General features: G+C 44.6%; 1 protein-coding gene across 27 annotated transcripts in view; it reads right to left on the bottom strand.

Moving 5' to 3' along the window:
• Positions 1-26,741, bottom strand: part of tcf7l2 (transcription factor 7 like 2) — a 100,098-nt gene that overhangs the window by 8,584 nt on the left and 64,773 nt on the right. For 8 of the 27 annotated variants that reach the window (XM_061705308.1, XM_061705309.1, XM_061705316.1 and 5 more), the window contains 8 exons: positions 11,163-11,295; positions 8,984-9,086; positions 7,363-7,449; positions 2,986-3,126; positions 2,743-2,905; positions 2,524-2,631; positions 1,311-1,374; positions 575-625 (listed from right to left, as the gene is read on the bottom strand). In XM_061705308.1, the coding sequence (XP_061561292.1) occupies positions 575-625; positions 1,311-1,374; positions 2,524-2,631; positions 2,743-2,905; positions 2,986-3,126; positions 7,363-7,449; positions 8,984-9,086; positions 11,163-11,295 (850 nt within the window). The remainder of the gene's footprint in view (positions 1-574; positions 626-1,310; positions 1,375-2,523; positions 2,632-2,742; positions 2,906-2,985; positions 3,127-7,362; positions 7,450-8,983; positions 9,087-11,162; positions 11,296-26,741) is intronic. The other 19 variants (XM_061705312.1, XM_061705318.1, XM_061705331.1 and 16 more) reach the window with 6 other exon arrangements.

The raw sequence follows: 26,741 nt of genomic DNA, 5'->3' as shown, positions 1-26,741 counted from the left end.
TGTGAAAATACTCCCATTTGTTTTCCGATTTGTTGTCCCCTCTATGGCAATTATAAGGGAGCATCAATTATTTGCGGATTTTCGTTATTCGTGGTCGGGCTCAGTCCGCATCCCCCGCAAAAATCGTGGGTCCACTGTACTACATTTTAGAGCCGTAATCGTAGTACCGTGAAACTGCGATATTTTTGCTCACTGGTTTCAAAAAGTTAGAACCTGATTCCGGCCCATGCCCAGTCGCTTGCATTAGTGCAGAAAAGGGGCCTAAAATAATCTAAAGTGGGCATGCTAGCCTACAGGTGAGCCACACGCATTTTATCCATTAAGGAGGTTTACCCTGGCATCAAACCCTTCAAACAATACGCAAATTTATAGCATACGTAGGAGGCTTCAAGTAAAAGACCTCAGTAAATATAAAAATAAATACTTAAATAGCTATAAATAAGGCAGCAGTATAAAGGAAATTAGAGAATATTTTTTTTTAAATTAACACATTCATGAATAGATAGATAAAGATCCATTAAAAAGGAAGGAAAACAAGTTAGTATATTTAATAGTCAAAAAATGACATTAGCACCTGTAATCGGAGGGAGTGAAAGGCAAGGGTTTGGAAAATATTCTCTGTGTTCTGCAACAAAAACAAGAACAGATAGAGAGGCCTTCAAGAGGAGATCACCGTCACCCAAAAAACAGCGGCAATAAACACAATGAGAGCAAACATGATCAGGAGAAATATAAATGCGTGGGAATTATCAAAGATGGAGCAATCACAGAATGAGGAAACCTCCTTAATTTTTGTTTCGATTGTGACGAAAAGCAAGGCAAGCGAGGGGACAGCCTGGTTAGTGTCCACACGCACGCATACACACGCACACACGCAGTACTGTAGTCTATTTGCAGGCTGCAGGCATTATAAAAACAGTTAATTTGATCTCACAGTGTTCTCAAATACACATATACCACAACGCTAACAGGCAAAAAAAAAAAAAAAATGGTGGGGTACGGGATGGGATGTGGGGGGGGGGGGGGGGGGTCTTAAGGCGGGTCTTCATGCATATTCAACTGTTATTAGCAAGGGACGACTACAGAAAAGAGGGAAGGGAGGAAAGTGGGCGGGGGGGGGGGGTGGGGGGTTACTGTACAGCCAACACTACCATTTAAATATTGCATCGCATGACTCTGATGAAGAAAAAAAAAAACGAAGCACAAACACACACAACAAAATTAACTTGACTTTTATCTGGCGGGGTGTCACATGTGGCTGACACATGACGGGGCCGCTCTAATATGGGAGATAATTGCCGCTTGCTTACCGTTGCTCTCCGCTTGCTGCTTTTCCCTTTTTCTCTTCTTCCTTTTCCCCTGTTGGTTAGCCGCCAAAAAAATAGAAAGAGGGGGGAAAAAAAGGGAGACAGACACAGACAGGAACCTTAGTTATTATATTGCAGGACGCCCCAAAACATGAAACCGGGAGACTACAACTCGTCTTTGTGTTTATTTATTTATTCATCGCTCTTTTTTTTTTTTTTTTTTTTTGCCCTGCGGGTGGTACCAGCCTGATGAGAATTGTATTTTCTTGTAGCGCCGCACTTTTCTCGCTTATTTTCCTCTATTTGTCTTGATGGGCTCCCAAAACTGGACTCTAACGAACAATCATACACAAGGCTGGATTTACACCTCGTTAAAAAACAAAACAAAAAAACTACAGGAGAGTCAACACGGCAGCGTCAACACCAAAGTAATCAATAATACATAAATAATACAAATGGCTAATAAGAAAGAGTTGTCTTTTTATTCTTGCAAAGAAAGGTCACACTTGAAGACTAGCCGCCTTGTGACCCCCAAAAATCTAATTGTTGATTTTGGAAAGGAGCGACTAGAACATTCCTTGGGTAATGAGCCACATGCTGCTACACCAAGGTTATCGACTGCTCAATCGATGATTCACAACAGCAAACGATTTGGCCATTGACAACACAGAAAGATTGAGACACTACAAAGAGCAGATGCTAAAAAACATTTTTGGACACAAACCTTTGGTCATTCATTTTTGGTGCATTTTTGGTGTATATCTAATAAGATATACACATAAATGCTTTTTTCCCTTTTTTTTTTTTTTTTTTTTTTTTTTTAAATCAGGCCATCACTTCGTAGACTTACAATCCCTTTTGAGCTTACTTCTTTACTCGTCGATTTTCACAATTTGCAGCAGGGCTTCATCTCCATCTCCTGCAAGTAGCTCTTTATCCTAATATTACTGCATCTGACTGAGGAGCTGTGACCGTCTCCATGCATATCCGAATGTCTTAAATACTGCCCCCAGGTGGCCGAGGCGCATGCATACCAAAAGCACGATGTCCATTGAATTGAAACAAAATGTTTGTCGTCCACAAACAAGAACAGCCCAGTTGCCTCAATTCCACCTTTGCGTAAAAAATTACACCATCCCCCAATTCAAGCAGACTTGGGTTTGGGGGCAGGAGAGGGAAGAAGAGTCCGTTACGACTTGTAAACTTAAAAACTTACATAGTTGTCTCGGGCCGACCAGCCGGGGTACAGCTGCATGTGGAGCTGTCGTTCTTTCCTGGCCAGCTCATAGTACTTGGCCTGTTCCTCCCTCGATAGCGCGTGCCACTGGAAGAGGACAAGTTGGGGAGGGGGGGCGGGGGTCCGCAAGACGGCTGAGCACGGGTGACGCGGGATAAGGCGGTCCGAGACGGAACCGCCGCCCGCCAGGTAACTCACCCTCCGGCCCAGAATCTGGTTGATGGCGGCGCTCTCCTTCAGCGTGCATTCGGCCACCACCTTGGCTCGCATCTCCTTCATGTACAGCATGAAGGCGTTCAACGGCTTCTTTATGTGCACCTGCTTCTTCTTCTCCTCCTCCTTTTTAGCATCTGACTGTTTCCTGCGACGAGGATGGAAAAGGTTGAGAAACCCCCCTTTCGACTAAATCGGGGAAAAGACCATCACGGTGCGGCTACTTACGAACTGTTGAGGGAGCTGATGTCGCTGTGGGAGGATTCCTGCTTGACGTTGGGCGTGACGATGGCCGGGTGCGGGATGCCCGTGGTGTGCAAACCGTGGTGGGGGGGCACCATGTGTGGGGGAAATCTAGAGGACAGAAGACTGTGTAAATCGTCAGAATGGACGCGGGTGAAATGGGGCGAGCGAGCACATGTAAAAAAAACAACAAAACGACAGTTCAAAGGCCTCGGTTGCATTCCGTGAATGAATCGGCGTGAACGGACGTCCGATGCGAACACACGCAAATATCGTATCGTTTAACTTAGTCAACACTCATTCAACATTGAGAAACTTGAATTGTGTGGCTGCTTCGTTCGTAAATTACAGACAGTTGACTAGCGATCTCGTCAAATTGCTAAACCAAAAGATGTGGTTTTTGGTAACCTAAGCAAGTTGGCAAATGTTTTAAAAGGTTGTGATTTTGAAGAATTTGATCTGACAGCGACATAATCATACCAAATAAAACACTGGTTAAATTGGTGACTCACGGTACAGCAAAGTGGGTAAATCCATGGAGCCGTTTTCTGCTGCTTAACCTATTCAGGGTGACCAAGAGCCTGTCAAAGTCCATAATATGTTTTGTCGGAATCTGCCTGGCATCCGCTCGGACAGCTGGCGAGCGTAAAGACAAATAATGAACCGTTGTGTTGGTCGTGAATTGGCGACTACCGGTATGGCAAAGTCTGGAAACCCAACCATCTATTTTCGACCGCTTCAGTTGGACGGGAGAGCATTTCAGAGTCAATAAATTGAAGCATCTCGCGTCGACTGTGCTCGATGCTTCCCTTTATCACCCCATCCCTTCTGTCCTCGTCATTCCGTCTTCGCCATCAATTTATGAAAGCGGCTCGTTCCCGCAGGAATGCGCTTGAGTGCGCACACATCTACCCATCCGCATTGTTGACAGTGCGGGGCCACCATGTGACCAAACAACCAAGAGAGAGGGATGAAGGAGGAGGAGAAAAAAGGAATATTTTTCCCTCTTTTTGCAGTTTCTTTTCTTTTTTTTTGTAAAGCTCATTATCTCGCCGTGTCTGGCTGCATGGCTTGGAGCCAGAAGATAATGATGAGGATAAACTCGCCAGGAACAACTAGTTTCTGTTGGAGGCCATCCCAGGGGAGAGCGAGGGCGCCCCAAGCCCCCCTCCCCCCAAACACAAACACAGCCTTCAAACTCTTTTCCCTTCTCCTGCCTTCATCCCTGACACGCTGGTGTTGGGTGCTATGTCATGTGCGGATGGGGCGCTCGGCGGGGCGGGCGCCGGCTGCGCGTCGCCCATCATTAGGGGCTGCCGCCGCCGCCGTTCGCTCCCTCCCCTTCGCCTCTCTGTGCACTTGTTAAAATTTCCTCTGTTCCAAATCTATTTTTTCTTCTTCTTTTTCCTGTCCTCGCGCTGCCTGCGCCCCCCCCTCCCAGCGGGCCCAGGTTATGGTTTAAACATGACGGCCGTCCCTTTGAAGAGCAGGGGGCATCGTCGTCGCCATCGTCAGGAAAGCGGCGCCTCGGACCAATTTAATCAACACGGAGAAAGGAACGCCGAGGAGGGCCCCCACCCCGACCCCGGGCCAACTACGTCTCAATCGAAAAGGTATGTCGGGTCGGGGGCGGGATCATCGGAGCGACGAGCTAGCGCCGCTTCATTGCCGACACGAAGCGCAACCCCTCCGCGCCTGTTTAATGTGTCATGATTCGGCCGAGAAGGAGCAGGAAGGACGGGATTTGGAAGGAGCCGGGGCGGCGGGGGCGTATCAAAGGCCGGCCCACCTGCCACGGGCACACAACACAGGTGCCGAGACCCCCATCATTATCCAAAATCTTCTTAAACCGCCCCACCAAGCATTTTTAACAGGGCCCAGCAGAGGTGCAAAGTGCTGGCAAGTACCAGATCCATTTCCTGTACTCTAATTCGGGGTCAGGCGTAAAGAGTGCGACGAATCTGAAGCAGTGAGACAATTCTTTTCCATCCTCATGTCTTAAAGCCCACCCCGAATCGGGCGTTGCGGCCGAACTAGACGGAGCTGGAATCGCAAAAGAATTACTGTTGGGGACTGATCAACTTGTCTCACCGGAAAAACTGCGACCCCTGGGGTTCTTATCAGGAAACAACACGTTAAGGCGACACGTATACTATTTTATTGAACTACAATCAACAAGGCACCATTTTCAAGGAAGAAGCGGATCATCCTGGCCACACTAGCTATTTTACAATAATACAAAGCGGGGAAACGATTTTGGTGACAGACTCCCCCCACTTTGCTTTTTTAGCCACAGGTACATATCGTCGGGCTAATAGCATAACTGCCTAAATCATTTTTTAACGTTTTTCAAAAACAAGACAAAATGCAATTCAACAAACAAGAAGAGTCTAGTATGTTGTCCCAATGTAACCTTTGCAGATTACCAAGACCTGCATCACCGAGAAACTGCACAGACATTATAAAAGCATTTTTTAATTGATATTGTGGCAGTAAGTAAAATTACGCTATTAGGACAACGATAAAATGCACTGGATTTCTGGAGCTGGATCTCACTTGGCACCTGGAAATGTCATTTTCGTTGTGAAAGATCGTGTAATAAAACTTGGCATTTGTGATTGGCTGATACGTCGACAACGTTGCGCCGTCCTCCACCAATTTCGAATCTCAGCAAAATTAGCTGCCAATGGTCTAATCCCGAGAACTTCAGTCCCGTTCGGTTGCGTCAATTTGTTTGCGATGGGCTTGAAACATAAATTAACGGGTGTTTTTTTTCTTTTGTTTTTCTCCGCTTCAGGGGAGAAGGAGAGGATGTGTTAAACCCTTCTCCGGAGACCTCTCAAGCACCACCTCCCCCCCCCCCTTCTATTGGGTTATTAAATTAGGGGTTTCATCAGAGGACATTAGCTCCCCACACACACCCCGCAGCCGGCAGATTCAATTAGCCAAACTGGAAATAGGACGATGACAATGTCGAGAGCGAATTATCAGTCACTTAAAGGCCCAGTCGGGACATGGACGCCGCTGCCAGATGTCTGGACCTCTGCTCCAGAGGGGACAATCTGGGGAGGCCTTTTCCAGAAAGATCTGCTTCAAGGAGGTAGACGCATTATTGAGGACAGTTTAACGACTTGGGAACAGCTGTGCCAGATTGAAAAGTCAGCTTTCTCACCCCCCCACTCCCCCAAAATCCCTCTTTCCACAATTGCCTCCCTTCTCGCATGGACACGATCCATCAATGTCACAGAGGTCTAAATACAACACCCGCAGGAGCTGCTTTTCCAATCGGGCTGCAATTAAACTCCAGCTCCAAGCGGTCCCTCGGCGCTAAAAGCAGCCCCCGAAGTCTCGTTCGGAGGGTTCTGTAGAGGAAGACTGCTGCAAAATGGCTGACAATGCTGTAATATGCATGCCAGGCCATTAGTTGGCGACTTCGCAGACAACAAAAACAGCTTGTCCTTACAGATTACATCATCTTTGAAAGAGCTTATATGTGATTTATGCAATAATACTAATTTCACTGTGTAATTTAGAAATAGAAGCGATTCACCGCTATACACTAAATACACAGTTATTAGAAAGATTTTGAAGCATTCGAAATGTAACTATATCAAACTATAAGTCATCGAGTGGACAACTCAGCGACAGGATCCGAATCAGATGTTGACGCATCGATACTGTACCATGTGAGATTCAAAGCCAAACAGAGTGATATTAGAAATTATGTAAAATCCACTTTCAGTTCGAATCAGTTTTGTGATGTTTTTGCAGCATTCGAAATATAAATCTATCAAGCTTGTTATTAAATGTGAATATCTGACAGCGACAGCGTTGATATTGGCGCATCGACACTGTAACGAGCGAGCTTGTGATATGTTACTATATTGATTTCTTTCCAGTGAAAATCAAAAACCTCCTCATTAAGATATCGTTTAATTAATTTTCACACACAATGTCAAGTTTCTCAAGGGAACCGGCAATCGTAAAAGCACCAAGAGGGCAAACACACATGCATGTATACACAATGGCTACACGTTCATAGCAGCACTTTCGAATGAAAGCACGCCTCGTAACTTTTCTCCCAAAGCGCTGCTGTGTTTGTTTATTTCTGGCAATTACGCGGCCCGGCTGATTTAGCACCAGCCTGACGTGCAGCAGGGGCTAAATGTTCTTTGGGGGCCTCATTAACGGGGAGAGGGGTGTGGGGGTAAATATAATTAATATTTGAGCACCCTTGCTGGAGATTTGGCCTTTTGAATATGGGGAGGGGCGAGGCATCCTTAAGGGAGAACTTGCAACACAAGCAAAGAGGGGTTTGTGTGCGTGTGTGTGTGTGTTTTTAGCGCCGAGGGCTCGACTCACCTTGACATGGATGCGTTGACAGTGAGCGCAGTTGGGTAGGGGTGTCTAAAACCCCCTGTTGTGATTGGATAAACAGGTTGACCTTGCCTGGGAAGAAAAAGAAGAAAGGTAAAGAAACAAGGTTGACAGACGAGGAGAAAGTAGCGAGCCCCCTCAAGTCGGCCTCTTTTATTCTCATTTGATCGGGGACAAAAATCTGGGGGATTGCGGAGCGGCGGATCAAAGGCAGGGTGGGAATAAAGTCCCGACAATTTTGAACGCCGCAAATCTTGATAGCGCCGGCTAATTAAATTTCATAACCCTTCGCTCGGTGTGCCGGTCCCCTCCCCGAGCTGAAACTAGGTGTTTTGTTATGATAATTAAAGACGAAGTGCGGCTCCCTTTAATGGAGCCATCACGCTAATTGAGGTCTACACATCCAAAAGACAAACAATAATGAATGTAAATTTATACCAAAAATAAAGTGCGGCAAATCAAAGGGCGGCGTGGCGGCGCTCGGGGGCCCTTTCTCACTATTTAGACGGCGGCGAGAAAACATTAAATTAACAGAGCTTAATTTGTAGCCTTTTGTCATATTAACAAGAGTTGACAAGAGTTACCCGGGGAGAGTCCCCGTGCGGGATTGCGGGTAAAAGGCAGGCAATCGGCGTCCATTTACTCTAATTTGACCCTTCAGAGACATGCAAAGTAGTACGGTCTTTCAAAAAAAAAAAAAAAAAAAAAAAAACGAGAACTCGTGTTGGGAGTCTGAGGTCCAGAAAGTTTGGAGATCGGGTTTCTGCGAGAGGGAGAAACTTTTCACAACACTACCCCGTAAAAGTATTTTTACCACAAATAAAAACTGCTCAGTTTGTCAAAATACCCCAAGGATCAACAATTATAGCACACTTTTCACCCTCTTATTCAGGCTGTTTTGAAGAGGCGGTCCTCTCTCATGCAAACGAGCCACTGCTCACCCCGCCCCTTCAACTGCAGGGTCAACTTCGGCTTTCGTGACCGTTACGACGAGGGGCGCACTTAAAGTTGGGTGGTCATGGTTTACAGAGGATTTGATTCTGAAAAACTGTCGTGAATATGAGTTTTTCAGTGACTAGCTGAGGTCACATACAAGAAAATTCAAATACGTTGTCCGAATTTGCATGCAGCGAACCCCCGCATGTCCGGGGTTCGGTATTCACAAATTTGTCTATTCGCTTACTTTTGGGGGGAACCTTTCATCCATTATGCACTGAAAAACTGACTTATTTGTTGTTTTTGTGCTCAGGCCAAAGCCAAGTTTCATACAGAAATATTGTTTTGGCACCATCTGGCACCATCTCCAAGGAACTATGTTGAGCTGGGAGGAGGAGCTTCATTTAGTCAGGCCATAGCTTTGTCCAATACACAAAAAGTGCTTTGCCACCATCTTGTGGCATCTATGGTCAATTCCAAACTTTTTGTGTGAGCGTCAATTAGTCCCGTAGTTTTGCTATTCCCCTGGCTTCACCATTTTCCATAATCTGTGTCCCCCTCTAAAGTTTGTTTATAAACAATTCTGTATGTGGACTTTTCCTAACTTTTCACACAACTTATGAAAGAACAAAAGCACAAAGAGAAGTAGTTAAAAAAGGGATTCGCTTACTGTGGTACTAACCATCCTAGGGGATGGGGGATCTGGCCGACAGCGCCAGGTGACAGCGGATAATAAGGAGAAATATCCGGGGGATGCGGAGGCCTTGGAATTCCTGTGGAAAAAGAAGATGACATGAGCACAGAGAGGAGGTGGACAAGATGAAGAATCAAATCTTTTGTCAGAATGCAGAGTATCGCGCACATCACAGGAGGAGGAAGAAGCCTTGTTGCTGGCGTGTACAACCCCCCCCCCCCACATCCCAAAAAAATATAAATAAAAATCACACTTCCTGATCAAAGGCCTTGCCAGGCGACAGCGGCACAATGTGCTTGGAGGAGGCAGAGAGGGGAGGAATAGGAGGGGGATTACAAATAAAATAAAATAAAATACGCCGACACGATTCTTGTCACATTTGTCACGCAAATTCAGGAGATTAATGATCGAAAATGACGGAGGTTTAGATGTGAACAAAACTCAACAATATCATTACGCCATTCCCTGTGATCAGACGAAGGTTGCCTCCTCATTCGCTGTCACCGAAATCCTTCGATGTGCACGACAAAAGGTATCAGAAATATGCAGTTGTTAAACATTGTTAGCAGAACGATTTAGGCTAATTGGTGACTAGTACAATCGCTGTTTGGTGTCACCGACGGTGAAAAATGTACAATTGTCTTCGGGGAGTACGCTCTTTTGATTTAACGGCATTAATCAAATCGTACGGTTCCTATAGTAGTAACAGCGGCGCTTCTGATTGTATGGAGATGCATAACAATAAGGTGGATGATAGCAGCTAATAAAAGTTTGGGATGAAGTGAAGTTACTAGGCTAATGCTAGGTAGCTTACTTTCTGACTTTACAGCCTACGGACATACACTGCATAACGGTAAGGTGGATGAGGGTATCTAATATTAGTTTATTAGTTATTCGAATAACTATAGATTAGCTTTTGCTGTAGAGTAGCTACTGGAATCATCACAGGTACAGCTAATGCTAGCATGTTAGCTAAGGTCAAGGTACGTTCTGATACACCAAGTATAGGGAAGCATCCTATAACGGGAAGATGGATGAGGGTAGCCAAGATTAGTCTATCAATTATTTGAATCGTAGCAGGTAGGCCTACAGCTAATACTAGCTAGAGTCAAATAAGTTCACAACGTATAGCGATGTGTTACATCATGGTAACGTGGATGAGGTTCGCCAAGGTTAGCTTTGGATGTAGTGAAGCTACTTGAATCATAGCAGGCACGGCTAATGCTAGCTAGCGAGCTAAAACGAAGATAAGATTGAATGCGGCGCTATTTCGACAGGTCAAGAATCAAACGATCAATCAGAAACTTTCTGATTGATCGATTAATTGTATTATTTTTACATTGATTTATATTGGTTTCAGCCAAGTAGTGCACTCCATTTGAGATTTCAAGATGCGATTAATTTTACACAGATCTTTGTTACGCAATGCGCCTTTATTATGATACTTCGAATTTAAAAAAATAATAATAATCTGGATTATTAAGCAGTTTCCATTAGTCAGTTTTAACGACATTCTGTTATACCGAATTAATACAAATGTCCTGTACATGCACAGAGTCTGGTTTAAAAATAACTTCTCACATAAGGAGGATACGTTTTTTTTGCAGGTTTCTTTGTTCCTGCCAACATAGCAGAAATCTTCAGGTTGAGGCGTTGAAAAATGTGTATCTCATTTTGGAGCGCAAGTACACTAAAAGCCAGAAAAGCAGCTCACCAGACCCACCATACCTCGTTAATTAATTAAACACTGAGTCCCAATTAGGCTGCCCCATTACGCACTGCATTAAACAGCAGCTGGTGCATTAGTGACCCCCCCCCCTCCTGTAAGGGCCGTCTTAATAAGACGACATCATTACCTAAATGACCGACGAAATAATACATAATAGATTCAAATGGTTTACCATGTGGTGGCAGGTTGACCATAAACAAAATAAGGCAGCAGGTCAAGCTACAGTGAAGGCCTGAGTACCTAATGTGAAAAAACTGGGAGATCCACAGGGGTGCATCCATAATCCCGGATTCGGCCGTAGAATCCGAATAACCCTCAAGTTTCTGGACCCAAGGTTTCAGACGCAAAAACAGTCTTTGTTTTGAGTCTTGTAAGTGAACTTCAAAGGTATTTGATGTCTACTTGATCCAGAGTCCTGACACTTGCCTGTTTTGGGGTCGACGTCTGTCTGTAGGTGTGGTGGTGGGTTCCCCGGTGTGAAGTGCTCATTGCTGTACGTGATCAGCGGTGTGAGAGGGTGCACGTGGTGAGGGTGCTGAACCACTGGAACCTTATTCGACTGCAGAAGAGAAAAGACAAAGAAAAGAGGCCAGGGTTAATATTCGGGGAACCGTAAAATAAGACTATCGTATTCCGGGTGTTCTGGAGGCGCCAAACCACCAAGCCTCAGTGAAAATAGTGTGGTTGTAATTAAAAACACTTCTGCGGTGTCACCCTGGAATTCCGTGAGAGTCTATGAGGCCCTGGGGGGTTGCCACTTCTCATTTGGGGCCTGATGTGTGATGAGGCACTTAACCACAGCGGCAGCGCAAGTCATCGATCTTGTGCAAACCGCCAACAATCAAGGCAGCGCATGTAAATCCAGAGCCATTAGCGGCTCCGGTCAACACGCCACTGCTCCCCCTTAGTCTTTCTCGCTCCCCCCCTTGGGTATGGTTCTCAGGGGGTAGTAGGACTGTATCCTAAGAAAAGGGTTAGGAGCTGAAAAATCCATTTCTGCCTTTTCGCCAAATTACTTCTAGCTATGTAATCTCTTTGTGCTCCTAAATGGCACAGCCCACCCTTTCCCCCTCTTCTTTTTTTTTTTTTTTTCAATTACCCAAAGATTACAGTGGAGCTGCTGTGGGGCCCCCGATGTTTCGGGCCTGGGACCGTCCCCCAGGCCACCAGATAACCAGATTAGAGCGCTGCTGTAGATTAGCCTGGTGGCTTTCGCCTCTATGCCCACACATCCTTATCCTGTCCTCAGCAGCCAAAGAAGCAGCACTAATCAGGCTTATCATAACATGAATGATATTTTCAAGGGGGGCGGAGAAGTGTTGTAGCAATGGGGATGTAATGGGGTGGGGGGGATCTGCTTGTGTGCGTAGTCTCGTGTAGGCCCTCACACAACCTCATTAGTGAATTAAATCTATGCATTAAGAAAAAAAACTACATTATGGCACATCTACGTTTGACTTTAAAAACATTCATGGGACTGGGGGGCACAGAACTCAATACAGGGACCTGGGGTTGGTGGAGCCAGATGTGTTGTGGCAAACTGACACACCCCGGTTAATATTTGAAGTTGGGTATGCAGGTAGTTAAACCCATCTCTCCCAAGACCTTCTTTATAGTGGTTGGAGAATTGTGGAAGGTGGCCAGGGAGGTGGGTGGGAAGAGGGGTTGGGGGGGGCATTCCCTATTGCCATGGTCCCAATGAAAGAATAATGAACCTCCGCAGGACTCTAGGGAGGCAAGCGAGACTCCTGGGACTCATTCACAGCCCCGAGCTGAAAAGGCTGTGGAGGAGTAGGGCTCGGGTAGAAGAGGGAGGGTTCGGTGGAAGGTTGGGGAAGGGAGGGCGTATATGTGCCTGTGTGTCGACTTGGGATGGTGGGGGCGAGGCGGAATGGGATTCGTTAGAAAGAAACACAAACCAAGGCGCTCGCGATCTGATCTGCACATCCAGAATAGAAGGATGATGGGGAGGAAAAAAACAAGATGATGACAGCTGCCGCATGCAGCTGACGAGTTCTGTCGCTCGTCCTCTCTTTCCTAGCCCCCACACCCCCAACCCTCTTCCTCTTCCTCTTCTCCCCTCCTAACCTCCTCCTTCACGAATCCCTGCTCCTCCCTCGGGTAATGATGTGAAAGAATGTTGTCGATTCTTCATCTGCACTCTGAAAAGCTTTACTGGCCATTTGAAGGAAATCTTTTGTGCACTGGCGCTGGCCTTTGAGAGGACAGTTGGACAAAATGCAGAGTCCCAACTTAAAGAGAGGCAAAGGGCTACAGACCAGTGGATTTACATCAGAAACCCGCTTTTAGCATTTTGGTACAGTAAGCAAAAACCTTTTGGACTTCCTAGAGTTGAGTACCAAAATGTCTGATTCATACCGAGCCCCCTTTCTTTGTGAGGCACAAACTTTAGTGGTATGTCAGAGAATCATTATTCCTGTGCAGTGGGACAGACGGATACAAAGTGCACTTCCTCAAAGAAATTTTGTCTTGTATAAAAAAAAAAATAAAAAAAAAATTAAAACAAAAAACCCCCAGCAAATTCCAGATGTCGTCCATTGTTGTTTAATGTCTGGCTAGTTACGCACTTCGCGGAAACATGGCTAACGGTCTCTTATAATACGAGCGATCGATCATCTCGAGCATCACAAGGTCACATCCGCTCCGGTTGATGACGACGGCAACGCGAGAACCCGGCGGTCCCTGCAGGAACAGGGCCTGGCACCTGCTCTGAATCCTCACACACGACCGCCGGCGAGGCTAGGGAGTTTCAGTCGCGCAACATCGACACAACAAAGCCCCGAGAGATAAAAAAAAAAAAAAAAAAAAGCGGGCGACGTGGGAGGCTTCTCCACAAGGGCCAAGGTAAGAAGAAAGAAAGCTTTCCTGTTCCGACACCCTGCTGACTCGCATCCTTCGTCACTAGAGCAAACAAAAATAGCATCAGACAAAGCCTCCAAAAGACACCTCGCATTCACAAGACCCTGAAAAACAATTGGCCTCAATGAATACACAGACTTCCTCTATTGTCCGCGACACGCAGGGCGCCTGCTTGCTGAGTAAGGCAACACACTCGAACATAGGCGTGGGATTTGCCACCTCTGGTTATGCTACTGATATTGCCAGCAGTTCTATTTCTTCACTGCTTTACTTCTACTTCCAACTGTGGGGCTTGCATTAAAAAGAGGTTTTAGTCACTTTTTCTACCACGCTGCTCGCAACGGTCTGTAGTTTTTGGCACCCTGCCGTTCGGTTACCAGACTGCGGTCTATCGAGAACCATCAGATCCACATGACGACGGAAATCGAATGTGTGTAGTACCAGAGATGACCGGCCTGATCGTTATTTCAGCGCTGCGACTGGCTTAAAATTCCAACGCGCATAATGCACTTTTGGAAAGAGCGGTCACTAACTGTAAAAAGAGCCCCCGGGAAAGCGGTCAAATCAATGTGATGCTTCAAGTCAGACCTCCAGTGAGAGAAAGGAGTGGGAGGGGAGGGGCGCAGGAGGCAGCCCAGGGGCTCAGAAAGTGACAGCAGGACAGAACGAGACAAAGGCAGCAGGGCGGCGAGGTGAAGGCCGGACAGGAAAAAGCTGTTGGCCCCGCGTTTCCGCCTGACGGCACCTCGCGGGGGCCCTAAACGTGAAGGTGCCGACCTTACGGGCCCCCGGAGGGCCCGTCCTACGCTAGAGCGCCGTTGCCTTTCTTCTGCTTTGTGTCACGATATGATGAGTTGTCACAACAGCTCGCCGGCAGCTAATGAGCTGCAAGCGAGGCCGCGGCAGGGGCGAGGTTGAGGCATGACGGATTGGGCTCCTTTCAGGCCTCCGCATTCCGGTGCAGGCTGGGAAAATAAGGAAGTTGACACCAGGCAGAAAAAAAGTGCATCACAGAGTGACAGGATAAGTCCAATATCATAAATGTCAGCCTGTCGAAATCTGTTGATTATTTTTCTTTTTGGCGGGGCAGGGGGTTTGAATGCTCCCTTCGAAGCTCGAGCTCAAATCCTCAGATTCAAGCAGACAATCTAAAAGGAATACTTAAGAGATTAACGGCAACGGAATATGAAGCGCTGAGATAAATGAAAGGTTTATCAGAGGCTGGATCTGATTAGCCCTCACAAATCATATTTCTTGGTCAGCCCGAAAGTGTTGAACTCTTTGCCGGGAGAGGACGCATCTCCGGGGGCCATAAAAAAGCTGCAGGCACCCCTGGATGTTTTATCGAGCTTAATTATTCACTTTGCATTCGTAACGCGCCGACTCGCTTGATCAGAGTGCGGAACAAAAATATTATGTGGGCCAGAGCCTTTGCTCCCCCGTCCTCGCGCTGCCGCTCAGGTCGCTCGGCAGCGCTCATTTTCCCGCTTGCCGCGTCTTTGATAGTCGGCACATCAAATGGAATGGCGGAGAGGACGCGTTCTGATGTGTCACACATAAATAGTAGCTTAAATATGAAGTGCTATTTGGTGGAAGTGTTGACAAATCGACTCTCAGGCGCACACGTGCGTTCAAGCCGCTCCCCCCCCGAAGCCCGCCACCACCGGCAACCTTCCTCTCCGCTCCTCGTAAACAGCCTCTTGAGCTCTCGTACCTGAGTTAAACGGGCGATATTGTGTCAAGAGCGCGAGTGAATTCTGCCTTTTGAAATGCAATCAGCCCCGCAGAATTTCACTTGAAAGGCTGGCAATCAAGAGTTTGAATTGGACGCCGACAAAAGAACGTGTTAGGCTGTCAGCTGATTGAATTTGTTTCTTCCCATGGATAAGACATGAGATTGATTAAATACGGTTTTGTCGGGTAAATAACATTGCTTTTGACTGGGGGGAAAAAACACTTGGATAAATGCATTAGGATGATGGCTTTTTCAAGCGCATGACGCTTAGCATGTTTACTTCAACTAAAAGCAGGTGCCTGCCCCCCCTTAAACTACAACCTGTCAGAAAAAGGGGCGCCGAAAAAAAGGGGTGCGGCCTACTCACCCAGCTGCTCAGACTGAGGTGCCAGCCGCCCACCCTCTGGAGCAGTCCCGGGCCCAGGACTCGCGTTTGCCCCGACCCGGCCGGAGATCCATCGCACGGGTACATGAGTCCCCCCCCCCCCTCCCCCAAGCAACTCTTTTCCCACCCCTGCCCTCCCTCGCTCCACCTTCTGCGGTGTACAGACGCTCCCTTTTCCAGCACCGTTAGGCCTCTTCTTTCCTCTCCGCCTTCCCGCACCGAGTGACGTGTGCGTGTGTATGTGTGTGGGTGAACTTGTGTTCATTGTGCACTCTCTCTTTACACTCGCCCGTGGCTGACCATTGTTCCCCAAGGGTGTTAGTCATTTGAGCAGCTCCCCGCCAGGCTGCGAGGCCTACTACTACCTCATCCCACCTCATCCATCACACACTCACCTCGCGGAAAGTTTTGATGCCGGTGACAACAAGTAGGGGGCGGGGGAAATGAGCTCAGGCAACAATAGTTAATAACAAAAAAATAATAATAAATCCCCGCTGTAAGTGTGTACTTGTGTGTGCGTGTGTGTGTGGAGGGGGGGGGGGGGGGGCGCTGTTGTGCCCCCAGGATGCTCACAGACCAACCGGTAGCATGAAAAGCGCTGGAAAAGAGGGGAGAAAGAAAGAAGGGGAAAAAAATACAACATAGTTCACAAAGCGAGGGCAGTCCCCTTGCCAACCAAGAATCTGTGGTTCCAACAGGGCTAGGGAACCTTTTTTTTTTTTTTTACATCAAGTTTATTACTCTATATTCGGAGTATTTGTTGGCTGTCATTCGCTAGGGCCAGATCAAATACTTTAGCGGGCTATTTAAAGTACAAGAGCTCCTGATTTAAAGAATATTTTCAGCAATTTCACCCCAAAATGTCTCAACAGGGTCCAAACTTACTCCATTGTTTGTACCAAAGGACAAGGTGACGGAATTAGTGACTCGCAACTATTTGTGCTTTTGGAAAATTGCAGAGAAATAATGTCATAAAACCTTGTTGCGTTACAATGAAATGAAAGAGAATAAACGTCCATTCACATAGAGGCGAATCGAGAACGGGTTACATTTTGGAATATTCCAATTTTACATTTTCATCAATTTATCCTTGCACGTAAAAATCCAAAGTGCTCCAAAAATATTTTGGTTTAACGTTTTTTTTTTTTTTTGCAGCCTTAAATTGCAAATGTATACTTTAATGACCTAACCCCTAACAGCAAGAACCACATCAAATTAAATATTTATAGCATACATTATTTAAATGTGTGCACTGTATCTTTCAAGAAATATCCACTGATTAAAGCTTAAATGAAAGTTTAAACGTGCTAATTTCTAACACATCAATTATTTAATTGGAAAGAGAAAACCCAGTATCCACATCTTTTATCTACCTAGTTTATCGGGGCGTTTGTCAAAGCTTGATTTCTGTGAGGGTGTGCATCTTTCAAACTTTTTCAAATATGCAAATCCAAATGCAAATGTTCTCCGAGCATCCCGGAGGCCGCGTCGCAGCGAGCCCTGTCCCGCGGCCCGAAAAAGACTAAACTGAGTCCAGGGAATGTCACGCACAATAGCGCGCGGGGCGGCGGGGGGGCTCCCCGGCTTGACAAGTAAAAGAGCCCCACGACCGGGCGCCGACTAATTGCCCGCCCTCCACGTCCATTCAGCCGGGCCTGCCACGCTCCCGCCGCCTCCCTTTTGTCCCACGTGCACTTTCTTGAGTAAACCGAAAGTGACGGACAGCTCGCCATCGCGCCGACACAATGGCATCAACAACAACACCAAAAAAAAGCAGAGTGAGGGGGCGGGAATAGTTTCCAACTGTCGCAACAATTAAGAAAGCACGGATCACATTTCAATTTTGATGATCTGCTTTTTAATTATTTTGTATTTTTTACCCATGTGATTATAACTTTTATATCTTCTCTCTTTAATTAAAACAAATTATTTGAAGGAGAAAAGTGTATTTTAAATGTTTACTTTATTTGTTGTCGTTTAATATCACATTGGACAAAAAAACCCACATAAAAAATCCACAAGATTTAGTGGCAAACTACAAAGACAAACAATCCAAATTCTATTCAATACCAATTGAAAATTTGCTAAATAAAATTAATGGCTTCATTCATTTCAATTCTAACAGACAGTAAACAATACCAATAATAATAATATTTAGCCGGATGCCTTCAACTAATACATCCGCGTCAGCCTGTCAGGACAAAGCAATCAAACGCTGCCTTTCATTAATCCAAATTGTCAATCTGTCACTTAGTAATATAAGTGTTATAAATTACCCAAACGGAGCCCAGAGACATAACCACAGATTTTAAAAAAAAAGTAAAAAAGAAAATCGGAGCTAATATTTACAGCCATGCAGGAAAGAAATGGAATTGCACTTTTTTTTTTTTTTTTTAAAGTGTGAAAAGTCTTACCATTTAAAAGCGCTGAACTGGGGATGCTGCTCGCTTCCTGGTTAAAACGCGCATGCTGCCACTCGTGCTCGTGCACTCACTCCAAGCAGACTCCCACCACCATGTCAGCCACTAATCCACTGGGGGGCAGCACCTCGTCAACGGCAGCCCCCCTTCGCTAACGCCCCGATGGGTTAAGCCGATAAGAAGACGGCGGCGCCGGCGAACGCCGCGCGGGCGCCGGCCCTTCGGGGTCCGGCCGATGTCGCCGATCCCGCCGGGCCGGACGCGCCCGGGCGCGACCAGGCACTCCGTCACGCCGTCCGCCCGGGACTCCCTCGCTCTCCCCCTTGCGCGTCTTCATATCCTCCGCCGCCGCCCCCCCCCCACACCCCCCCACCCCCGTGCAATCGGCCCTTTTGTGTCCACGTCTCCCGTCTTTGATAAATTGAAAAGAAAAAGAAGAGGGGCTTTCACTCACCGGCTCGGCGGACATAAGGCGAGCGGAGTGTTGCGTCTTTTTCGGAGTTGCCCTAACTTGGCTAAACTCGAGCAGCGGGGTGTCTCTCCCGTCATGTCAGTAATCCCCCCCACCACGGGGAAGAAAAAATAAATAAATATATATATATATATATCCACGCTCCAGTCACACTACGTTAGACGCAAAATTGAGGGGTGGAAAAAGCATTCTGAAGATTTTCTACCGGGGGCAAAAGCGGCAAAAAGAGCAACTGCTGAAAAAGTCCCTGCCGACGACGCCGACGACGCCGACAAACAACAACAGCGGCGGCGGCTGTAAAGGAAAAAGCCAGAAAAAAAATACTAAATGCAAAGCGGAGGAGCCGGCGGAGGAAAATTGGGGCCGAGTGGCGGCGACGGGAGGAGGAAGCCCACTCTTAAAGCCGCGATCCGACCAGCCGCCGCTCGCCACCGCTGTGAGCCTTTCAACCGCCGCAGATAAAAAATGACTATTGATCTTCAAATGGTGATAATTGAAAAGATCAAAAAGATTCAACAAAGAAAAAAAGAACGGGGAAGAAAAATCAAGAATGCGCCGACTTACCATGTTGTGCGTCCTCTCCTTTTTGTTGCCAGTTTTTTGGGAGGTTTTTGTGTTTTAAAAAAAAAAAAAAAAAAAAAAAAAAGAAAAGAAAAAAAAGAAGTATTTCACATTGAAGGTGTCAAATCTTTTCCAGCCGCGTCTCTTGATCGTATTACTTCCGCTGTCCTGCTTTCCAATGTGTCTGAACTTTTTCCCTTTTCTCTTTTATTTTGTTTGTGCTACCTTGCCTTTTCCCCCCTTCTTTTTTCCTCCTCTTCTCCTCCTTCTTCTTCTTCTCCGCTTTAAGACTTTAAAAAGCCTCGCCGCCGCCGCACGCGCGCCCGCTCGCTCGCTAAAGCAGCACAAATTATCTCGCCACCTTGCGCAGCGCTCTGATGCTTTTGGCCGCCAACTTTGCGAGGCCCTTTTACGACTGCATCAAAATTAGCATTGTCAAAGCGGTTAATGAATATTAATATTGTATTTGTCATTGGAGCTGGCCCATTGCTGAACTCCGAGTCATCCATCAGGGACAAGATTAAGCACACAATTATTTCTGACTGACAGGGACCAAATCTGGAAGATTTTTTTTTTCCTTCTTCCCCCTCTGACAATTTAGAGAAAAAGACACAACATCGTCTTTAAGGTGCCTCCCACGAGACCAGGCGAGATTAATACACTTTTAATGAAGCAAGATTCCATACTTACTTGAGGGGGTGGAAAAGGGGAAGAATAGTTGAAATCTTAGATTTTATTATTTTGATGAGAGATGTATGGGATTTAGTCATCTTTTTGTGCGGACAGTGGATTTTTGCCACAAGCGGTGCTTAAATTCATCGTGAAAGATTTATTAAGAAAACATCGTTGGCCGTCTCCCTCGGCAGAGCGCCGCCGGGCCGACCGCCGAGGACCACACAGGCGGCCCCCGAATGCATCCTTGTCCGCGGAAGAGAGGAGGAAAAAAAAAAAAAAGACGCATCAAACCTGTCACTTTGGCATTTTTCTTTTTTTTTTTATTATTATGTCATTCCAAGTCAGGGCAAAATTTGAAGAATTCCCAAATTGTTTATGTGATATGTTTGCCTTTTCCTAGCATTTTTGTCCCCTTTCTTACCATTATTTTACCCTTTTACTACCAATATTTTATCCCCTTCTCCTATTGTAATTTTGCCCCGTCCAATCATTATCTTGCCCTTTTCTTACAATTATTTCCTCCTTTTTGGACCTATATTTTGCTTCTTTGCTAGCATTATTTGTGCTCTTTTCCTACCAATATTTTTGCCATTTTCCTACCAATTTTGCCGATATTCTGATCATTATTTTTTCCTCTCTTTCAACTATTTTGCCCTTCCCACATTTTTGTCTCCCCTTTCCAACCACCATTTTGCCCCGACTCCAACCATTATTTTGCACTTTCCTTACAATTATTTTGCCCCTTTCCAATATTTTGCCCTTTTGCTACCATTATTATAAATCCGTGTGAAACAAAGCCAAAAGAATAATCATCCCCATTTTACACAAACGCCAGCCTAAACTTTAAAAAAATGTGAATTTGCCAAATTGTAAATGTGAACCTCTGCCTTTTTTTTGTACCCATTTCCTGCCATTATTTTGCCACTTCTGTTATTTTGTCACAAACCCCGATAAACCAAAGAATAATCCCAAAAAAAAAAGTGGCAGATGTGGGACACAAACACCAGCCGAAGCATACAACAATTATAATTCCCAAATTGCAAATGTGAATTTTGGCCCCTTTTTTGTACCATTATGTATGCCCCTTTTCCCCCACCATCGCTTTGTCCCGGGATCATGACGAGTTCTCTTTGTGAAATAAAGCGAAAAGAATTTTCAAAAACGGCAGATGTGGGGCACAAACGGCAACCGTCCTGCGAATCGGCGGCGGGGGTCAAGCGGCGGCGGCCCTCGCCAGGCCCGAGCGGCCGGGCGGCGGGCGACCACCCCGCGGGCCGCCCTAATACCATTAGCAACCCTCAGATGAACACACTAAATTGGCTTTTGTTCTCCGGGTGCAGATCCGGCACACAGATGGTGTTTTCTTTTTCTCAAGTCGGCAGCGAGCGCGGGAGAAAGTTGGCTAATTCGTCCTTGCGCCCAAAAGCCGTCGGGTATTTTTCAATACGCTTCATATGTAGAACTTTAAAATTATTTCATGTTTGAATTCATTCGGATGATGCATATTTTTACATTTCACTGAAAGTATTAGGAGCAACGTTCAAAATATGTTCATGAGCACGTTTTGTGAGAGATTTAGTGAATTAAGGAGACAAGCCTGATTTTTAAATATCAAAACTTTTCAAATAAGTCATTTCAAATTATATTGTAAAAAATGAATCAAACATATCTCAAATTAAAAACTGACAATAAATACTACGTAAAAATAACTGCTCAAAATAAAGAACATGATTTGATGATTCACATAACACAAATCTAATGTAAACAATAAATAAAGCTGTTAAAGAGGTTATTTGGGCTACAGTTTTTTTTAAATAAAAAACATTGCTCAACGATTGCAATTCACAATAAATAAAACAAACCATATCGTTTTTAATGCACACAATTTCAAAAAGGGTAAAAGGTCATACGAATACAAAATAAAACAAAATGGAATTGAGTGAATAAAAAGTATCCGGTGATTCACAAATATATATTGGGAATGATAAAGACATATAGATATGATCGTTTTTGATGAACAAAGCCGTCACATCACCGAGAGATCGTTTTTGTCCAAGTCCCATAAATGTTATCTATTTTCAAAAAGAATCCCAATGAAGTTTTAATTGTTGAGCAAATGAATCCCGCCGCCTAAAAACAGCTCCGGAGATGTAGAGGGAAGGGCGAGCGAGCTATAGAGAGAAAGAGAGAGAGCGAAAGAAGCCCAGCGTGATCACATCGGCGCTGGTATCAAATTAACGCGGCGACTTTGAAACTTATTGATCTGCTATTAAGACACTCGTGAAGTTGATGAAGTGAGTGCTGTAGGTGACTCGGCCCACTTCAAAGTGGCCGCGGCCAGCCACATAAAACAAGCCACGCTTTGATCAGGAGAGCGGGGGCTTCACAGGACACGGGTGGGGAGCGGGAGGGGTATTTATATATATATTAAAAAAAAAAAAAAAAAAAAAAAACCCTCACCCAAAATCCCCTCACACTCAACCCGATCCGAATCCGGCTTCAGCCAGAAACGATTTGAAGGACGCAAATCACCTTTCTCGGGATGGCAAACGATGCTGCTACCAAACGCTAACATCCTTGAGATTTCAGATCATTTGTGCAGATGTTTTTGAATACTTTCCGAACTGAAATTGATGGCGTATTCATATTTATTTATTTTATTTCCACACAAGTGCTTTTGTACAGATGTGCTTTCGGATTCAAATGACAACCGAAACAGATTGGAAAAATGCAACGCGACTCTCGGCATTAACATTCAGGGCGCAAAAGACGAAGCGAGGATGGAGGATTCTTCACGGCCAATACGGCGTGTAATAAGGTGCACAATGACAGAGACAAAGCGAGAGTGGTCGGGAGATAGCGCCACTATTGTGTGCTGAACAACACAAGCACCTCACCCACCACCCACTCCGCTTAAGGCACACGACATTAAATGCGGCGCGCTGCCAATCACACCTGCACTCTCTTTTTATTATTATTACCACTGGGTGGAGGTAGTACGTTTTAGGAACATTTGTTCCGCGGGCTTAAGGGAGCTGCATTTGAGATATTTTAAATTTGACACCTCTCATTCAGGAAATAATGCCAATTCGACAGACAAAGATATGTCGGCAAATAATGCTGCTTACAACGCTAACGCAATCATTTTCAAGGACAGCAAAATGAATGACAGATAAGAACGTTCCCAACGACCTCAAATGCTAACATCAAAGTTAGATGATCATTTTTAAGTGCGGCAAATACCAACATCTTAACGATGAGTACGTTTTGAAGGACAGCTAAGGAGACGAGCCAAACGCTAACCTCATAGCGATAGCATCATTTCTCCCGCTAACATAGTAATGTGATCATGTTTTGGGGTCCAGCAAATGCTAACATTGCAGTGATTTGAAGGAGGGCAAATGTTGCTGCTTTAAACGCTAACCTCTTAAGAGATATTATGATATCCGAGGATGGTAAATAAGAAATAGGACCACTCAGAGCGGACCATGTTTTTAGAGGTTTTGTTTAAGCCACAACAATATGCTGAAGACAAATCATTTTTGAATGATGCTCCTGGCTAACGATGGGAAACAAATGCTCACATCAGAGAGATAATTAAGGATAAATTGTCATGGAAAAGGAAAAGTCGAAACTGAAGACAATTCTTTTGAATCTAAAACCACTATAAGACGCGTTTTACGTACCGTCCACTTTATGTCACTTATAACGTGACATAAATATTAACGGCTTCATTAATCATCGACAAGAGGATGCTCGCGTGTCTGCGCGTGTGTGGCGGCTAAGCCGTGTCTGTTTAATTAAGAGGCCTAAAACAGATGACAGTTAAACATTTAAAGCTCGCTTATCTCCTCCTCCTCCCTTTTTTGCCTAGTTTGTCGAGCGGCGGAATTAAGAGCGCGGCGGGCCCGGCGTGTCGCGACAAGTCAGCAAAGCGACAAAACAGCCGTTCGCTGACAACTGCGTTGACGTTCTGCGACTTACTTACGTGTTTGATGGAGCAAGAAAGAGGTTTGAGGGGCGGGGAGGGGCTCTGCGATAAATCAAATGCGGATTGGCGTTAAACAGCTGGGGGGGAAATGACAGCTTCACTTAATTATGTATGTATGAATTTAAGCAGTGCGGGGGAAAATTGCAATTAAAAAAAACAGAAATAAAAGCTCGTTCCTCCCTTTTATCCCGACTGACAAAGACTTTATTCTCTTTTTCGCAACGATCCCTACCGCGTATCAGGCGCTGATGCATATTGCCTAGAGTCAATGTCAAATCCCAGCACTGAGAAAAAACAAAAACAGAGATGGAACAATGCCGGCGGTGCACACGTAACTATAAGACCTCCCCCCCCCCACCAATTGACCATCATCATCATCCCGACGTGCAATGTGATAGCGTTAAACCGCTAAAAACAACAAAAATATTACATTTACAGACATAAATGCATACTGTGTTAAGTTGGTGGTTAAAGATATTGAATATGTGGTGGAGGGAGGCGGGGTGGAGAAAAAAAAAAAAAAAAAAAAAAACCTCACTACAATATACCCACAACCCCCTGCACACGCACACAGGGTGTGCAAACTTTTGTGCTCAAGGGCCACATTTGAACTTCAAACCAGACAGATGGTTTAAAAAAAAAAAAAAAAAAAAAGAGAACAAATAAAAAAAAATTCAAAATAAATTAATAATTCTATAAACACATGCTCATTTTCGTTGTATTATTTATCGTTAAATTAGTTATAGTTAGTATAGTTAAATTATAATAAAGATATAATGTAAACTGATGATTGTACCAACATTTATTTTTTTGTATTTTTAATAAATCAAAAAATAATGAAAAATTACAAGAAATTACAAATTACATTTACATGTATCCAATGAAGGGTAACAATGATTTATTTAATTATACTTCATTAATTATTTAATAAATTAATTGCTAATTAATTCAAACTACTTGAGAGATTTTATGTACATTAAAATGTTAAATATCTCAAATAGTTTGAATTAATTAGCAATTAATCAATGTATAAATTAATTAAACTGAATAAATAATATACAATTACTTTTTAAGGAAAAAAGGCTAAATACAATAGATTAAATATAAATTGTAATAACAATTACGCTAATTTTCAAAAAATGTTTTTAATTTAATAAAAGTATGCAACATAATTTCAGTTTTTTATTTCATTATTCACAGTAAATCATTTTGCTAATTATTTAATGAGGCAAATTAATTTACAAAATGCATCATTTATTCAATTTATTTAAATATTTTAACTAACCAAGTTTAGGGCAAAAAAATTGACAGATTAAATATTTGTATTTTAATAAACTCATTATTGTTCGTTCAATTCATGCTTCATATGTGAAAGTATTTTACCAACATTTATTTCATTATTTACGGTAAATAGATTTGCACATTATTAAAAAAAACTGACTTTACCAACCGCTGGGATAAGTGACGGTGTTGTTTAAAACAAACCCCCCCCCCAAAAAAAAACAAGGAAGTGGAAGCGGTTAAAAAAAAATAAATAAATAAATAAACCTCCCACCTCACGAGCATGTATAAAAAGAAACCTTGGCCAATTAGTGAGGAGAAACGGGAGAGGGAGCTGCTACTTCTACTTGGGCTTCTGCCGCCGCCGCCGCCGCGCGCACTCCAAAGAGTCGGCCGGCCTCGCGGCGAAGCTGTCATGTCGGCGGGACTGATCGACAGGCCCGCCATTTCTAATGGCGTGTTGTTATGAAGAAGCTGCAGCCATGAGGAGTCACGCGTCTCGGTCCTCACAACCCCCCCAATCACCGTGTGTGTGCTTGTGTGTTAACGAAGCGAGCGTACCTATTCCACACCCTTACATATACAGTCTGTGTGTGTGTGTGTCTGTGTGTGTGTGTGTGTGTGTGTATATATATATATAAAAAAATTTTTAATCCGGAATCCTCCTCCACCTCCCACTCCCAGGCGGTCTACCTCCTCGCCTCGTCCCTGAAGGTGGAAGAAATGTGCCATCTTGGATTCCCCCCCTCTCCACACACGCAGCACAACCCAGATAAGACAACACAAAGGCGGCGAGAAATACGCACGGCAGCTTGTGAAATGGCAAAATGTACAGTAGCGGGAACGGCTCAATCCACGGCGACACGACAACTGAGCCATAAAGACCAGAACACTCGCTTGCGTAACAGGAAGATGGGGAATCTTTGGTTCTACAATGTAAAATACCCATTGCAAAATGACGAACAGAAAATCCACATTGAGGGCTCATAATACTGGGGGGAAAAAATGACATGAGGACTTTTTTTTTTTTTTTTTTTTAACCCTGTGATGTATATTGCGAAGTGAAAAAAATACAGGACTCATGACACATTTTCCCTCTCTGCTTTGTTTGGACAGTTTATAATAGCTTCAGTAGAAAATAAACTATGTTCGGCAGATCACAAAAATATACCAAGTCATTTTTATGAAGTCGACCTGTATTTAAATGCACTGTAGTATTGAGCAGCTAATACTGCGGCCAGACATGAAGTTAAAATCATTTTTTAACGTGCCTTGTTATTATACTGTGTAGTCATGAGCACATTCCTAACACTATTTGTTTGGTTTTATTCAATCTGGCATTTTACACTTTTTTGCAAGTGTAACTTGTTGCGAGATGTGTTTGTTTGTTACATTAAGAAGAGCGACATTAAATGCAGGCGTGTCATAGTTTTACATCCTCATGAATAGTTAGCATACAAGAAGTATAAAACACTTTGGGTTGCTCCGTGTGTGCTGTTTGAAGGGTCATTATAATTTACCGTAACATCAGTGCTACTCTTGTTAGCATGTCCAAGCAGGTCCCTCTGCTGGTCACTTATTAATATTGCAGTTGCTTGACTGCAT

The sequence above is a fragment of the Phycodurus eques genome, chromosome 19 (genome assembly GCF_024500275.1).
Source record: "Phycodurus eques isolate BA_2022a chromosome 19, UOR_Pequ_1.1, whole genome shotgun sequence".
Taxonomy (NCBI): Eukaryota; Metazoa; Chordata; class Actinopteri; order Syngnathiformes; family Syngnathidae; genus Phycodurus; species Phycodurus eques.
Note: the sequence above shows the minus strand (reverse complement) of the source record. Positions and strands in the feature narration are given on the sequence as shown.